The sequence below is a fragment of the Sus scrofa genome, chromosome 13 (genome assembly GCF_000003025.6).
Source record: "Sus scrofa isolate TJ Tabasco breed Duroc chromosome 13, Sscrofa11.1, whole genome shotgun sequence".
In the NCBI taxonomy this organism is placed as follows: Eukaryota; Metazoa; Chordata; class Mammalia; order Artiodactyla; family Suidae; genus Sus; species Sus scrofa.
This window is the reverse complement of record NC_010455.5, coordinates 50,298,434-50,315,653: the sequence shown is the minus strand read 5'-3', so window position 1 is coordinate 50,315,653 and position 17,220 is coordinate 50,298,434. Positions and strand designations below refer to the sequence as shown.

Genomic DNA, 17,220 nt, shown 5'->3' with positions numbered 1-17,220 from the left:
ATTCAATTAAAAATTCACTGCAGTGAGGCCAAAGATGAAACCTCTTATTATTTTAAAAAACAGAACAAAGGGTGGGGAAAAAAATGTAATTGTAATGTATACATGTAGGGATAACTTGATCCCCTTGCCATACAGTGGGGAAAAAAAAATATATATATAAAGAAAAAAAAATAAAAAACATTATAGCCATTCTTGTGGAATGCAATGAAAGGGGTGTAGGCAGGCCAAGGAAAGGGTAAAAATAGAACAACCTTCAAGGACACGATTCTGCTCCCCTGGGTCATTTCTGCTCTTTGCGGATCTGTGAGATCTCATCTCTGGGATGATGAGCTTCCTTTGTCTCCCCATGTATGTGATGAGAGAAGGATGGTCGTCCCATAGCCCCCAAATGTCTATCTCTCTCCTTCCACAGCTTATTTCAGAATGATCAACTGTTTCTTAGTCTCAATTCTAAGGCTTAGAAAGAGGAAACTTCTCTTGGTTGATATTAGAACTTTATGGTTTCTGCTTCCCTGGCCCCAGATACCAAAAATACATTGACATTGACTATAATTGATGGGTTTTCAGGGGCCTCTGGTATTTTAATTAAAGGGTGAAGGTCCTGTAGGTCACAAGGATAAATCTGCATGGTGTGCATTTTTATGTTATGCAGCAGATTATGATAATCTTAGTTTTCACATTGCTCCCTTTGGGGGATTAAGAGTCCATTTATTATCTTGAGGGCCTCAACTCATCCCTGGAAAGGAAGGTCATTCTTCCTGGCTTTGAAAGTCTTCTAAAGTGGAGTTCCTGCTGTTGCTCAGCAGGTTAAGAACCTAACTGTCTTTGATCTATACCACAGCTCTTGGCAATGCTGGATCCTCAACCCACTAAGGAAGGCCAGGGATCGAGTCCCCATCTCATGGATACTAGTCGGGTTTGTTAACCACTGAGCCACGAGGGGAACAGCCTTACTCACTTTAAACCAAATCTTACTTAGTCCTCTGTTCCATTCGCTCATGTTCTGCTGTCTACCAAGAAAGCCATCAATGAATCCCAAAGTGGTTCGTCACCTCTTAGTTCCTATGTTATGTAGTCTAGGTAGCCTATTTCATTTTATTATTTGGAAATAATGCTTTTCCCTGAGGCAACCATGGCAAAGTGGGAGTTTTGAGTTTTGGTCTGGCAAGTTGAATGAGTAGATGAAAAGGAAGTGGATGAGGAGACAGGACAAGGTGAATTCTTATCTTTTAAAGCTTATGCTGTCTTGTTTATATATTCACGTATTTGTACTTGCCCCCATCCAAGCAGATTTGAGAAATCCTTTAAAAATATTTTATTAAATTGGAGAAAAGGGAAAATATGGACAACGAAGCAGAAGGTTAGTATATGAAATGCTTGGCAAAAGGTCCTTTTCACTTAGGGTGGACTCTAATTTGGCTCTGATAGCCAAAGGGAAGAGTAAAAATGTTATAGGGTGAAAAGTACTGTAAGATTAAGAACCAGTATTCTTGGTACCAACACCAGAGACTTGAACCTTGTGAGTTAGTTCATTATTTGACCCTGATGGAGTGTCTCAGATACCCAGGAGTGGGCGTGAGAATACATCTTAAAGGGGCCTGACTTCATCAGTGCTCTGCTTTGAAACATCTTGTCAAATTCATTCTCTTGTACTTCTAGGTTGAGACTTTAGACTGACTCCCCCCCACCCCCAGCAAACAGTTGATAAAATGTTTCACCAGTTTTTCTTTTCTTGAGGGCCTCCAGAAGGCAGTTAGTAATTACGTTGCACTTACGTGTAACAGAGTCTCCAGCCCTAGACAGAATAGGGAGATTGCAAAATGGGACTTTTCTTGCTGGCAGACTTAAGCACTCACTCATTCATTCACATGTATTTATTTATTTTTATAATTTTATTTTTTATTGCAGTATAGCTGATTTACAATGTTGTGCCAATTTCTGTTGTATAGCAAAGTGAGACAGCCCATCATGTTCTATCCCAAGAGATTGGACGCAGTTCCTTGTGCTATGCGTAGGACCTAATTGACCATCTATTCTAAATCCCATACATGAATTTACTAAATATCTGTTTTATGCTAGATAGTGTTTTAGCTGGCATTGGAACATCAATTTTTCTTGGGCTCTTCTGTCACTGTCCTATTTCAGTCCATCCCTCTCTCTGGCTTGGACTGCTGTAGTAGTCTCCCATTTTCTACTTGTGCTCCCCAGATGGCTTTCTCCATCCAGCCGTTGGACAGATCATCTGCAGACCCACACCATGTTCTGTTTCTCTCCTGCCTACAACTCTCGTATCACAGTTGGCATCAAGTCCCAGCTCCACACTGTGACCTGCCAGCTCCAGTGTGATCTCTTCCCGGGACCCCCTTGACCTTTCTGTGCCTCCCTCGCCTTCCTTTAGCTGCTCTGACTTCCCCTTTGCTCCATGACCACACCCAGCTTGTTCTGGCTTTAGGCCTCTGCAGGACTGTGCCATTTCTCCACCCAGGACGCTCTTCCCTTGGGAGTCCTCTCGATATCATTCATCATCAGGTTTAGAGTCACTTTCTCAGAGAGGCCTTCCCCGAACACCCCATCCTTGTAGCCTCTCCTCCTCCAAACCCAGCCACACTCTTCAACTTTTGCTTTCTCTCTCACAGTTATCTCAACTGCAGTTATCTTAATAATGCTTATGTAGCTGTTGTCTTTCTTCTCATGCTACAGTGCAAACTCTGGAACACCTGGGAGCCTATCCATCTTCTGGGCCCATCATCCAATACAGGGCCTGGTGCAGATGAGTTGCTCAAAAAATACTTGTTGAGGGAATCATGCAGAGGTGACTCTGCAGTGAGCATGGACAGAAGGTAGGAGGCTGCTCAGCTGTTTTGTGTGACTTCCCCCTGTGGTCAGCCTGCCTTCCCTATTCTCTCCCTTCCCCCTTTCTCTGTGTGGTTTCCTTCAGAGGCCCTTCCACCTCCTCCGCCAGATCAAATTAGAACAAAACAAAATAGACTCACATGCATATGCAGGTTTTTCCCCCTCAAGAAAAACCAACCAACTGACCAACCAAACAAAAATTAAAAAATTCCTGAACACATCTTTATTCTTTCCCCAAACACATTTTTTAAAATTAATTATTATTATTATTTTTTAATGGCTGCCCATTCCACATATGTAAGTTCCTGGGCCAGGAATCAAATCAGAGCTGCAGCTGCAGCCCTATGGCATAGCCACAGCCACACTGGATCTGAGCCAAATCTGAAACCTGTGCTGCAGCTTGCAGCAATGCTGGAAGCTTAACTCACAGATCGAGGCCAGGGATCGAACCCTCATCCTCACAGAGACAATTTGGGTCCTTAACCTGCTGAGCCGCAGTGGGAACTCCCTCATAGAATTCTTTATTCCTTTTACTCCTCCATGTTGTTGCCTCTTCCAGGTAGTTTTCCTGGATTACAGGCATCCTCACTTATCTTACTCTTCTTAACATTGTCAAAGTCTTTCTTCTCATTATTCCAGAAAACAATGGCAAATATTAATGACCTATTCTCTTGGTTGCTGCAAGAATTCCTTTTCCAATTAGTTTGTCACTTTTGCATAGACAGGAACAGGTCTTATTCTTAATTTCCCCAGCATGTCCTGGCATAAAGCATACCTGGCATGCTTTCAGTATGTATAGGCCTAGTGTTTAGAGCATCTTTAAATAGCTTGGGGAACTTTGATAGATAGTAGAATGGATTTATGTTAAAGAAGTAACAGGGAGAACCAATAAATAATGAATCCTATTATGCTTGTGCTTATTATATGTATGTATGTGTAATATATATATGTATGTATGTTCCATATAAATAATTACCATTTCACTTGGAAGCTCTTATTGTATTTTGATTTAACTTTTTGTGATGCCATTTAGTGTGAAATTATTTAAATTATATAGTGTATTATTCTTACTTAAGGATAATTACATTCTATTTATGAATATTATTTTATTAAAAAATAAAACATAATAAAAACATGTAAATTAGTTAACACGCTAGCACAGTCAAGAGATTTCCTTCGTGTTGCCACAAGAGGGCACTGTTGTCAAAAGAAAGATAATTTTGAGGTCAGCAATTTAATAAAGGTTTAGATTAAGCTTTTAAGAAGCATTTATTCCACGAATGGATTAAAGTGGCCAATATTGCCTGCAGTAGTCATTGTCTTGCTATGTAATCCTGCTGCAGTTTAATTTACTGTGTATATATGTCCGTGAGCTAGCTGTAGACTATTAATAGCTGAATCTTACCGTATTTTTCCTAAAATGCTCTGGGAGTCATTGTTACAGTTGGAAATCACCTTGGTGATTGTCTTGTTGAACTATGTTAGTTTCCAGGTGAGGAATTAGGGGAGCATAGAAATGACATGACTGTTCATTTTTCAGTAAAAGTAGAGACTTACAGGTATTCACTTTTTAAACAAAACACACTTAACACCCATGGTGTATAGGGCATTATGTTTGAGATTAGGGTAGAAGAGAATTAAGAGACCATCCTGCCCCTCAAGAGGTCTGCATTCTGTTTGTCAGTGAACAGACAACCCTCACCCCAGAAGTGTAACCATCAACATCCTAGACATGCTCTTATTGACATTTAGGTACAACTTATTTTTATGACTCTTATACAGTAGTTAGATCATATCACATAAAAACTTTGTAGATAAAACTTCAATTTTTGGCAACTTGTGGGTAGCCTCCAAAATAGTATGCTGGTGATTATCCTAAATCAAATCCTTGGACACTGTTTTGATTCTTGGAAAAATTAGAAATGAGAGGAAAATTCCCAATTAAAAAAACCAGTCTAATTAAAAGAAATAAACCCTTTGCAGGAAGGATAATTGGGCCTTAAGAGATTTATGGCTCAATTGCCATCACAGCTTACATTTGTTCAGTCCCAGACCTGGGCAGTGTCTCTTGGACAACAAGCTGTGGAGTCATACTGGGTGTCCCTGAAACTGGTGAGCACATTTTATTTTATGTAACTTGCAGGTTTGTTATCTCTGTTTTATGTATACTGGCTCTACATGAACCATTATCAATTAGTAATGATTGCTTTTATATATTTCCTGGTCACTCTTAGGCTAGACTTTTCCTTCATTAACAAAAAGCACTGTTTGCCCACACTTCCATTAGAAAGGAATGTGTCACTGCACAGAAAGATGCTATGTGTGGTTGTAAGGAATTTCTCAGTTCTTACAGCGACAGAGTATGAACCTTATAAAACCACAGCATATCTATTTATTATCTTTCAGTCTTCTCTCCCCAGAAGAGCACTTTTGAAGAACTCTACCACCTAATTTAAATGAGATGGTGTTGGCAACACTTGAAATTAAAATGCTGTTTATAAAATTTTACACAATTCTTTACTATTTAATAGACAGTTATTGTCTTTAATGGCTCACTGCGAACATGCTTTAGTATGTTGTAAAATGAAGGGCTAAATTCTTCACTGATGTTTTTAAGCAAGCAGTAAAAAAAGTAATCTCAGATGTTCGTTTTGGTGGACAAACCTGCTCGCTTTAATGTACGATAGTGAACATGCACTAAGACAAAGTAATTCCGTGCATCATGTGAGTTGTAATTGGTAGCTCAGCTGGGCATCAACCATGTATCAGTGCTTCAAATATATTCACAAAAGCGTCGATAACCTATTAAGTACATTTGCTTTCATCAGCTCCCTCTTAAATATAAGATGCTCATTAATACTTGTCTTGTTCCAGGGTAAATTTGTCAAAAGAGAGGTTGCATTTGGATGGCATACTTTTGTGGAAAAGCTGTAAATTTCCAGAAGACAATCCAGTGTGGTTGTGTTACTTAGGCAACTAAAAATGGAAGCATCTTTCTTCCTTTCTCTCTGAAGAAATGATGAATTATTTTATGGAGGCAACTTCCGTTTCAAAATTTCCATTGGTTTTCAAGCTCTTACAGTGGGACCATCTTTTCATCCCTTTCCACTCAGAACTCCCCAAACCCAAGTGCTCATTTAGGAAACATTCCTCTCTTCTATCATCTTCTGTCTTGATGGATTTGAACTTAATGTGGAAAAATAATTCACCATGATATCTAAACTCTTAAGGGCATCAACCTCTTACATCGTTAGCTGGAAGAATTATTTCCACCTCTGCCCTGATGCCTGAGGGGCTGAGAACTGCAGTTCCCAGGCCATCCCAGTAGATCCCACCCTGGGAGGTGAGATGAACTGATGGTGAATCTGGAAGTAGCTAATTATTTGAATATTCCCCACTCCATGCGAGTGATGCAAGATGGACTTGGAAACCTAGGTGAGTGGGGGCAGGCAGGAAAGGACAGTGCTGTGGAGTTGCTGGAGGACTCTTTGTTTTTAAACGAGACTCTGCTGTGCTGTATTCAAAATGCCTCTGAATTGGAGTTTGTTAGGAAGTGAGTCTGAGTGGATGCACTGACGAAAAATCCATTTTGTTTTTGTTTTGTTTTGTTTTATTTCGATGCTGAATGCCTTCATAGACATCGACAGAAGTCATTTAGCCTTTGTGGGTTATGTTCTGGCTCTGCTATCTTCTCCCTGAAGTGTTTTCAAGGAGTTCTGATCTCAAGTGCCTTTGTTTTCCATCTGTTTGAAAAATGGCAGCCTGAATGCTCAAGGTCTTCAAAATTTTTGTATGTTTAGTCTTAATTTGGAAAATGACATTAAGCCTTCAATAAATCTGCAGCAAATCAGAATCACTGTTTTTCACCAGCTTTTCAGAGATGGGGAAAATTTTATTTAGGGGTTAATCTAAAATAGTTTAGGCTCCAAACCAGGGTCTGGTTGCTAATTCAGTCCAGTGGTCTACACATGTGGGTCTGCAGACAGAATTTTTATTTTTAGGTTGATCACAAATTCTTGAATTCCTGAAGAAAGGTAGCTTTATTTTCAGTCTATTTACTAAAGCATGCAAAAGGACTAATACTTTTTGAAAGTATTTTTACAAGAATTGAAACAGTAGGTACTTAGGTGCCGGAGGCTCGAGTTTGAATCTTGGCTGAGCCATTTGCCAGCTGAGTGACCTTGGGCAAGTCCTTTGTCCTCTGGATGCCTAATTTCCTCATTTCCACAGCAGGATATAAGTAAATCCTAAAGTTAGTACTTTAATATGCTTAATGCAGTGCCTATCCCATATAAGCACTATGTAAGCACTTTTTAAGTAAAAACAAATAAACTCCATCTGGGCATTTGGGTAACTGTTCAGAGAGTCAAATTAGCCAGAACATTCCAATTGTCAATTCTCTTGTTTAAGACTGATAGTAAGTTTTAAATCATTTTAGTGTATGTGATAAGCTGAAGCCTTTTGACTTTTTTTTTTTTAAACCAGTTTTTTCTTTCTTTTTTTTTTGTCTTTTTAGGGCCACACCCACGGCATATGGAGGTTCCCAGGCTAGGGGTTGAATTGGAGCTGCAGCCCAGGTCTACACCACAGCCGCATCAGTGCCAGATCCGAGCCATGGGTATGACCTACACCACAGCTCATGGCAATGCTGGATCCTAACCCACTGAGCAAAGGTAGGGATTGAACCTTGGTCCTCAAGGATATAGTCAGATTTGTTTCTACTGAGCCATGACGGGAACTCCTTGGCTATCTTTTTTTTTTTTTTTTTGGCCTTGCCTACAGCATGGGGAAGTTCTTAGGCCAAGGATCTAACTCATGCTGCAGCAGTGACAATGCCTAAGTCTTAACCTCTAGGCCCCCAGGGAATTCCAGCTGAATCCTTTTTAGTGAATATTTAATGTATTCTTTGGATATCATTTCTGACTTAATGAAAAGTTGAAAAACTAAAGAATTTCTATATATCCTTTACTTGGATTCACCAATTGCTTACATTTTGTTGGTTTGTTTTTATGTTCGTACATTCATTCATTCTTCCTTCCCTACTTTCCTTTCCTCTTCCCTTTTTTCCTCTCACTCTGAGCCTCAGAATCACTTGAAAATACATTGAAGACATTTGCCCTTTTATTTTTAAATATCCCAAGGAGTATTTTTAGTAATGAGGACATTCTCTTAACTATAGTGTAATGATCAAAATTAGGAAATTTAATGTTGATGTAGCACTGCAATTTAATCTCTAGGCTATATTTAGAAATTGTTAATTGTCCCAGCAATGTCCTTTATAGCTCTGTGTGTGTGTGTATGTGAGTGTGTATATGTGTATGAGGTATATGGGAATATGTTGTACAGTTCATTCTGAGAAGGCGTGGTTTTCCTAGTTCAAGATCACAATTTCTTTTTGTTGTCTTGTATTGCTCCTTTATTAGGAATAATTCCTCACATTTCTTTTTTGTCTTTCATAACCTTGACACTTTTTAAGAATACAGAGCAATTATGTTGCAAAATGTCTCTCAGATTTGAGTTGGTCTGCTTTTTCCTCCTGAATAGGTTCAGGTTTAAGGTCATTGTGTCTTGTGAGTTTAAAAGGAACTGTGTGGGGTTCCCATTGTGGCTCAGCGGTAATGAATCTGACTAGTATCCATGAGGATGTGGGTTCCATCCCTGGCTTTGCTCAGTGGGTTAAGGATCTGGCATTGCCGTGAGCTATGGCATAGGTCACAGATGTGGCTCCTATCCTGTGTTGCTGTGGCTGCAGTGTAGGCTGGTGGCTACAACTCTGATTTGACCCCTAGCCTGGAGACTTCCATAGGACATGGCTGTGGCCCTAAAAAGACGAAAATAAAATAAAATAAAAATTAAAAGGAACTATGCTCTTTCATCATTGTAGATTTTAGAATGAAAAGATGAGGAATATGTTATGCTGTTCAGATTGACGTGTGTGCAATGAGATGGGTGTAACCAAATTGACCTCAGAGACTTTCTGAAGGTGCTTATCTATAATGAGTAAATAGCTGTATTTCCAAAGAATAATCCTTGTAAGGAATTCACCCTACTAATAAGGGAATTAGGTTAAGAGAAAAGAAAGGTAGAGGTCGCTATTTCCATGATAAGAAATCAAGCACAGGCAGAATTCTTTCTTGTGTACAACAGGAATAAAGTAAACATCTGGAGAATGGTCTCCTCTGCCTGCGAAGCTCCAGATTTCTTGGTATCAGGAAACATAAACAGGCATTCTGATCTTTTGTTGTAAAAGAACGATTCCACAAAATACTAACATTGTAAAGTGAAAGATGAAAAATGCAAGCTAGCATTCACATGATGTCTTTGTTTTCATTCTGAGAATGACTAGACATGTTATTATTTTTTTTTTTAGTCCTGGGTATGAGCAATGTCTTTCATCATTGTAAACATCTAGACTCTTTAAAAACTGATGACGTTTAAAGCAGAGTGATAGAAAGGGTTGTGCTATTGTTGGGAAACAACCAAGAGGGAAATAAAGTGACTGGAAGTAAATGGTCTTGGTGTCATGCACAAAACTATTATGTGTTTAAATTTTTATGGCTGCACCTGTGGCAAATAAAAGTTCCTGGGCTAGGGGTCGAACTGGAGCTGCAGCTGCCAGTCTGCATCACAGCCATGGCAACAGTGGATTCCAGTCACATCTGTGACCTACACTGCAGCTTGTGGCAACACCAAATCCTTAACCCACTGAGCAAGGCCGTGATTTAAACCCGCATCCTCATGGACACTATATTGGGTTCTTAACCCACTGAGTCACAATGGGAACTTCCACAAAATTATTGGTGGTCTTTCATGTACTGAAGTTAGGAAGTGACAAGAAAGAGTTAATTCTTTTAAACAAGTGCCCAGGGTAAAGTTGGGGAAAATTTGATTGAATGCGTTACTGCTCAGCCTAAAATGAAACTCCCAACTTTTTGTCTGGTGTATAAACTATTAGATCACATTTCTTTTCACTGATGGATCCATTCTTTTTTAATGAATTGAAAAAAGAATCCCCAGTGGTTCCCTTTGTGTGAAGAACCCAAGATAAATATTAGCTATGAAAGGTCATTTTAGTTTCTAATATGTGGGGAGTTCATTATGATGGGTTCTGATAAATTATACTGTGTTCTTTCTTTCTGATAATAGAAGGTCACGTTGTCCCCTTGGGTGGACATTAGGATAAACATATTTAATAAAGTTGGAGGATCTGGGAGATGAACATTTTCCAGTGGGTTTTTTCGAATAACTTATATTTATGTAGTTATTCAAAACCACTTTCCTCTCATAGAGCTAATCACTCAAGGCCTGTCACCTAAAGTATCCTCTAGACAAACATCTTTGGGGAAATCTAAAGAAGAGAAAAATCTCAGTTGTGCTTTGTGGTGATTTGTAATGGGTGCAACAGGATTCAATAGTAATTAGACTGTATTGCAAAGATCATTTTTATGTTATATTTGCAACTTAAATATTTACTGATGCCTATCATTATTTCTCTCTGATCTCTACCCCAAGAGGGATGTATTTAACTTAACAATGTTAAAAATGGTGTAGTTTAGGAGTTCCCACTGTAGTGCAGTGTGTTAATGACCTAGCTTGTCTCTTTGGAAGCACTAGTTCAATCCTTAGCCTGGCACAGAGGGTTAAGCATCTGGCATTGCTGCAGCTGTGGCATAGGTTGCAGCTCCGGCTCAGATTCCATCCCTAGCCAGGAATTTCCATATGCTTTGGGAGTAGCGGAAAAAGAAAAAAAAGAATGATGTAGTTTCGTGTTCTTTTTTTTTTTTTTTTTCCCGAGATGTCTTTTGGTTTGAGTCATCTGAGTCCTTCTTGAAAAATGTTTTGATGAAGTAGGAAAGTCCTTTTAGGTCTGTGCATTAAAGGGAGTGTTGGGTCTCAATTACAGCATTAGCACATTTTTGTGTGTGTGTTTGTTTTTGGTATGGTGTTTTATATTGGAAAGACTTTTGTCCTCTGCCTCCCATCAACATTTTTCAGAAAGTATCCTTGCACATTGGTTAGCATCATCTTCAGGTTTATATCACAAAAAGACAGGAACTCAGATATTCATGCAGGCTTTTCCTCTGCCTGTGAGCTTGGGCAGGTTATAGAACTCTTGCGATTTGGTCATCTCCAGTTTCATTTCTTCTCATGATTAATGAAGTGAGAGAGTGAATTGCACCATGAATGGTTGGGGACTCACTGTCAAATTTTTTTTTGTCTTTTTGCTATTTCTTTGGGCCGCTCCCCGCGGCATATGGAGGTTCCCAGGCTAGGGGTCTAATCGGAGCTGTAGCCACTGGTCTACGCCAGAGCCACAGCAACACAGGATCCGAGCCGCATCTGCAACCTACACCACAGCTCACGGCAACGCCGGATCGTTAACCCACTGAGCAAGGGCAGGGACCGAACCCGCAACCTCATGGTTCCTAGTCGGATTCGTTAACCACTGCGCCACAACGGGAACTCCTCACTGTCAAATTTGAGATGGCTTTGCTTCAGGAGGAACTTTTCCTTTAAAACTGTATTCTGTTAACTAATATATAGCTAGTTAATGAGTGCAGAATTTTGTAACCTTCCTCACCCCTGATCTATTAGGATATACTTTACAAATATGGACATATTTGGCTGTCTACCACTTGCCTGAAGGTGGAAGTGTCATTGTAAAAAAAGCATTATTTTGCTACTGGAAATCTGTATCATTTTAACATTAAAATGCTAATGGCATCCTGTTTTTTTTTTTTTTTGTTTGTTTGTTTTTTAAATAGGTCTTCCAAGTTAAGGTAATTTTTTGACATTGCCGAAATGGTTGATCCTAGCTACAAATGGGAATTTGGAGTCACTCTGAAATATATCCTGGAATAATTGTGTTTGACTGGAACCAAATCTTATGAAGTCTCCAAGGTAAGATGATTTTAATACATACCTAGAGATGATACCTTTATGAAGCATGAAGAATTTAGCAAAACTGAGTATCTTAGAGTTGATGAGCCTTTATAAAAGCCTTCTTTTACATTGAATTTTTTGGAATTTAGGGAGTTTTAAAAATTTTAGCTCTTATCTTTGAAGTTATTTCAGTTTGTATAGCAATGTTTTAGCTATTCAGCAGGGTAAAAGGTGAGATTTTTAAGATAAAACCAGTTTTGTTTTACATTTGTACAAAAATGTTGAATGTAGAAGAAATTTCAGTATCACAGTAGACATAGTACTGTGAAATCCTTTTACTGGGGGTCTGGATTATTACGATTATTATCATTTTTTGTCTTTTTAGGACTGCACCTGTGGCATATGGAAGTTCCCAGTCTAGAGGCTGAACTGGAGCTGTAGCTGCTGGCCTATACCGCAGCCATAGCAATGCCTGATCCTTAATCCACTGAGTGGGGCCAGGGATCGAACCTGCATCCTCATAGATACCGTCGGGTCCATTTGTTTCTGCTGAGCCATGACGGGAACTCCGAGTCTGGATTATTGAATGAAATAAAGAATTATTGCTGAATATCTGCCTACTTCTCCATAGACATATTTCCAAGGAATGATAGCTATTGTTGAGTAAATACTTGCTGTAGGTCCTGGGAACTTGTAGCTATATTTGCCCCTGACCCTGGAATAGAATTGTCTGTAAAGAAGAAGTCAGATCAGGAATTACCCCTGAGATCTGGAACAGTGACCCTTTAGACTTGTGATTTGGGATTTGTTGTTGGGATCCAGCCAGGGAAAGAAACGATTCTGATAATGTGGAACAGAGGGAATTGAATTCAGGGCACTGGTTTCCCACATGATGCACGAGTCAGAGATGGTCAGAGAGTCAGAGAAGATACAGAGGCAGCCAGAGATCAGCAACAGCAGGAAGCTTCTGCCATCCTGAAACTGGTGGGATAAAGGAAGGCAGTATTCCTTGCCAGTCTCAGTGGGAGCTGAAACCTTAGTGGGCTCTTCTGGTGGGAATTGATGCCATGGAGGAGAAATGTCCACTCCATAGTCCCTGCCAGGACAGAGGAGGTGGGGAGAAATTCGCTTCCAGCCTCCAGGAACCAGCCAGTGTCTCCCATTGGTTAAATCCACCCTCCAGGATCCAGCTGGTGTCTCCTATTGGTTAAATCTACCCTCTGGGATCCTAATGGTATCTCCTGTTGGTTAAACTCAGGTGATTCAGGAGCCTGGGAAACGCAGGGTGTAGGAATCAACCAGGACAAGGGGAAAGAATGGATCTGGGATAGGGTTTATATTTGAAGTCTCTTTCCATGAGATTTTAAGGAGCGTGGCATGGGTGTTTTCATACCTCAGAGGATGGTCTTTTTCTTGAGACTGTTTCTCACAGCCCCACAAAGTAAATCATGCATATGTCCTGGAACATTCTAGTTGAAGCTGGACAGACAGGAGTAGACACTATGTGCATTGTCCAGAGTATGATGTGGGCGCCAGGTCCCCAAGGCTGCGGTTTCCCTTAAGAATGGAGTCAGGGTTTTGGTTGCGGTACAGTGGGGCTGCGAGTTGTAGGTTGTTAGACCCTTCCCTCCACAATTTCCTCAGAAGCTTTGCCTCTAGCATTACCCAAACAGGAACCCAACCCCATGGGCCTTGGCTTTATTGTCTGCCCATAAGTATTTATACATCTTGTATATATGAAAAGGGGGTTCCTTTGATCCACTGCTGTGGACCTATTATGATAGACATCATGAGACATGTGGCAGGCAGAACCTAGTATTGTTGGAATTTCAAATGCTAAGACCTTTACTTGAGCAAACCCACATATTTTTTTATTTGAATGCAGCTCTAAGTGTGTAGCTTTTCAAATTTCATGGTATCAAATAGTGTATAACCCTCATGTTTTATCAGGGTGATCCAAGTTATACCCTAGGGATTCACAGACTTCTCAGCAAGGCTTATAGTTAAGCTGGAGAACTTTTAATTATAGAAGATTTGTATTGAAAATTGAGTTAATGCACAGTGCAGATAAGTTTGATTGGCTTCAGTTTGCTTGGGGGGAAAAGAAGTCCATCATCTAGCATCTTCCGGCTTTCCCCACCTTCTCAGGGTTGTGTTTGCTGAAGAGCCTCGTGTCATGTCACTCATCCCTCACTGACTTTTGCCCTGCTTTCTCTGCAGGATGAGAGTCTGGGCTAGGTCAGTTTTGCTGTCACACTGGCTCTTTCTGGCCTACGTGTTAATGGTGTGCTGTAAGCTGATGTCCGCCTCCAGCCAGCACCTCCGGGGACACACAGGTAAGCCCTTTAAGCTGTTATTTGCCTCTGAGATCAATTAATAAAGCGCTTTCAAATGCCAGAGTCCATATTTTAGACGAAGGTAACTGACAAGAGCTTTTGGTGGTGTGTAAATAACCAGAGGAAGCATGAAATATAGCAGAATAAAGCAGTTTAACAATTTGATGCTTAAAGAGTATTGCTCCAGATGTCTTTTTAGGATGTTCTCCAGGTTTTCCTTTTTTTCTTTTCCTTCCCTAAGTACACTTGCATTTTTTTTGGTAATGATTTTCCTCAAAGAGTCCTGGAAAACCAGCAGCACTCTGTAATTATATACTCCAGCCTCCTTCGAGGAAAAACATCTTTATTGATAAACTTAAATGAACACTTCTAGAGCTATAGTGAAGGGAACTTTCAGACAATTTTATATCCTTTTATGAAAAGGTGGTGAATGGTTGAAAAAGAAGAAAGAAAAGGGGGAAAAAGCTGTGGTAATCTTTGTACAGAAACTAAAATGCAATGTGTCTGAAATTTTAGAGAATCGTTCCAATAATTTCTAATGAGACCCATGGCTGTACTTTGCTTATTTCTAAAGAAAGATTAAAATACTCAGTTAAGTGTGTGTATGTGTTTCTTTTTTCCTTTCCTGGTTACATCTATGTTGAAAGTGACATAGACTTGGAAACTCCCCAGTGAATTGTGTTTTCCTGAATAATTCATATGTGTCAGCAGACTCATTGCCAAACAATTAATTTACTGTCTCTGCTTCAGTAATTGGAGGTGTGGCAGTGCCAGGCATGCTCTGACTTTTTAGTGAAACAGCGATGTTTGAACCCTAGACTATGTGTGAGTCAGAATTATAAGGTCTCTTGCCAAGAAAGTATTGTAGAGAAGTTTGGTCAATATCCTGACCCTTAGGTACACAGCAGGTCAAGCTTTCCACTTAGTTATTCTGCTAATTTAAGATTAAGACACAATTTTAGGCTTAAGTTTTTAAACTCTCTCATGCCTCAATTTTCCTTAAGTGACAGTTTCAAGAAGACAGAAATAATGATTGAAAATGTAATGGATCAGCATAAAATTAGTACCATTTGGCTGTTGTGAAGATGCCCAGGGCTAGTTGGTTATTATGCTGTGTGTCTTTTGATGAGGTTGGTCTCAAGGATTGAGCATTTAAGTCATTAGTCTTATCTGTTTAATATACATCTCTTTTCTTGGGTGCAGGTAGAGAGTCAGCTGGTAAAAATACAAAGCATTTCAGTGGGGCTGGTTATCCCCAGCACACATCCAGATTTCCAGGAACTAGATTTGAGGGATTATGATAAAAAGTGGTTAAAACTTGAAGGAAATGGGGGACATGACTGAACCTTCCATTTTTAATCTTCCTGACGAACTTCATTTTGTACCATAACCCTTTAAATTTGTAAAAGGTGGAACTGTAGAAGTAAATCTAAATTATTATTTGATTGTGTACACAAGAGATGCAATATCTTATGTACAAGCAAATACTCAGCTGCGGCAGGGGAGGTGAGAAGTCGGATGGAAGCCTTGAGTGGGTAGTATGTAAGCTGGATATTCTCCTCTACTGTAGTCTTTTTGGAACCACCATGAGCTTGCGGGTTTGATCCCTGGCCTCACTCAGTGGGTTAAGGATCCGGTGTTACCGTGAGCTGTAGTGTATGTAGTTCGCAAACTCGGCTCGGATCCCACCTTGCTGTGGCTATGGTGTAGGCCAGCGGCTACAGCTCCAATTAGACCTCTAGCCTGGAAACCTCCATATGCTGTGGGTGTGGCCTGAAAAGACAAAAGACAAAAAAAAAAAAAAAAAAAAAAAAAAAAAAGAGAGAATGCTGTGTACACTTGTTCTTTTGTGCTGTAGTGTAGTACCAAGGTGGCAAGTATATATTTGATATCAGGAATGACCTTGTAGGCAAAGCAGATGGCCAAATAGGGGAAATTTGAGAATTAAAAGGAACATTTCTTGTCCATCAATTTTATCATCTAGTAGAGATGTGTGAAAATTTGAATATTTATTATTTTGATTTATTTAAGGCTTTTCTACTTTAAAGTATGTTTTGTAAATGCAGAAAACATTTTTTCCTTTTTTAAAATGAAGTACAGTTGATGTACAATTAAAAACATTTTTCTGGAAAAAAAAAAAGAAAAAAAAAAAGAAAAGGCTCTACTACATTCAACCTGTGGTCTCCAAGGTTGTTTTGGAGTCATCTCCATCCCCGCCAGCAGGAAGGAAAATGGGCTAGAGGGTACACCTGGGAGGCGTTGGTGAACCGGGCTAGATGCTGCCATTGGCTGGAGCTGAGTCCCGTGGCCACGCCTGGATGCTGCCATTGGCTGGAGCTGAGTCCCATGGCCATGCCTTACCGCAGGGGCTTCTAGGAAACATACCATAGCTATGGGATGGGGTCCAAGAGGAGATCGTGAGTTTTGGTGAGTGTCCTGCAGCGTCTGACGCAATGCAGTAAAGTTTTAATAGTGCAAAGTGCCCTCCAAAACTTCTGAACTTACTTCTACTTCCACCGACAATAATGTTTCCCCAGTCTGTCATCAACTCTGGGTGCTGTCAGGTTTTACTGTTTTGTGGCTATGGTAATGAAAACTGCCTTCTAATTGTTTTGACTTGCATTTCTTTTTGACTAAAGACTCTTCTAATGTGCTGGGGGGGGGGGGAACTGTTTGCATTTGTTTTTCTCTGAACTATCTTATCCTTTATCTATTTTTCTCTTGGCCTCTCTTGATTTTTTACTTGTCAATGTTCAAATGTTGTTTGTAAATTGAGGATACCTGAGTACTTTGTGTATCAGTTTCGTGTTTCTTCCTGCTTTTTCTTTGCCCACTACTCTTGTTCTAGGGAGGCTGTCTAGTCCAGCAAGGGGTGTGTGCGGTGTTGTGTGTGTGTTCAACGGGGAAGGGACAAGGCAGGTGTTGCAAATTTTCTATGGGCCTTGCGGTAGCCCTGTGGCTTTTATTTCCAGAATAACACTCAGCTGGTGACAAAGTCAAGCATCAGACTTGAGAAACTCTGGTCAGGTTTTTGGGTGGATCCAAAACAGCCTGAGAGCAGGAGCAAGCTGCAAAGAGTTAACTGCAGAAGCCTGTGTGCACTGTCCAGAAGGACTCCTGACACCGTCCCAAGAGACTTGTGGTTCGT

The 17,220-nt window shown here is 40.1% G+C and overlaps 1 protein-coding gene across 3 annotated transcripts in view; it reads left to right on the top strand.

Moving 5' to 3' along the window:
- The window catches only part of FAM19A4 (family with sequence similarity 19 member A4, C-C motif chemokine like), a 210,770-nt gene that overhangs the window by 37,795 nt on the left and 155,755 nt on the right, over nt 1-17,220 (top strand). For all 3 annotated transcript variants that reach the window (XR_001300242.2, XM_013981874.2, XM_005669718.3), the window contains exons 2-3: nt 11,619-11,754; nt 13,957-14,072. Coding sequence is in view for 2 of the 3 variants with exons in the window: in XM_013981874.2 (XP_013837328.2) it covers nt 11,741-11,754; nt 13,957-14,072 (130 nt within the window). In the remaining variant the exon portion in view is untranslated. The remainder of the gene's footprint in view (nt 1-11,618; nt 11,755-13,956; nt 14,073-17,220) is intronic.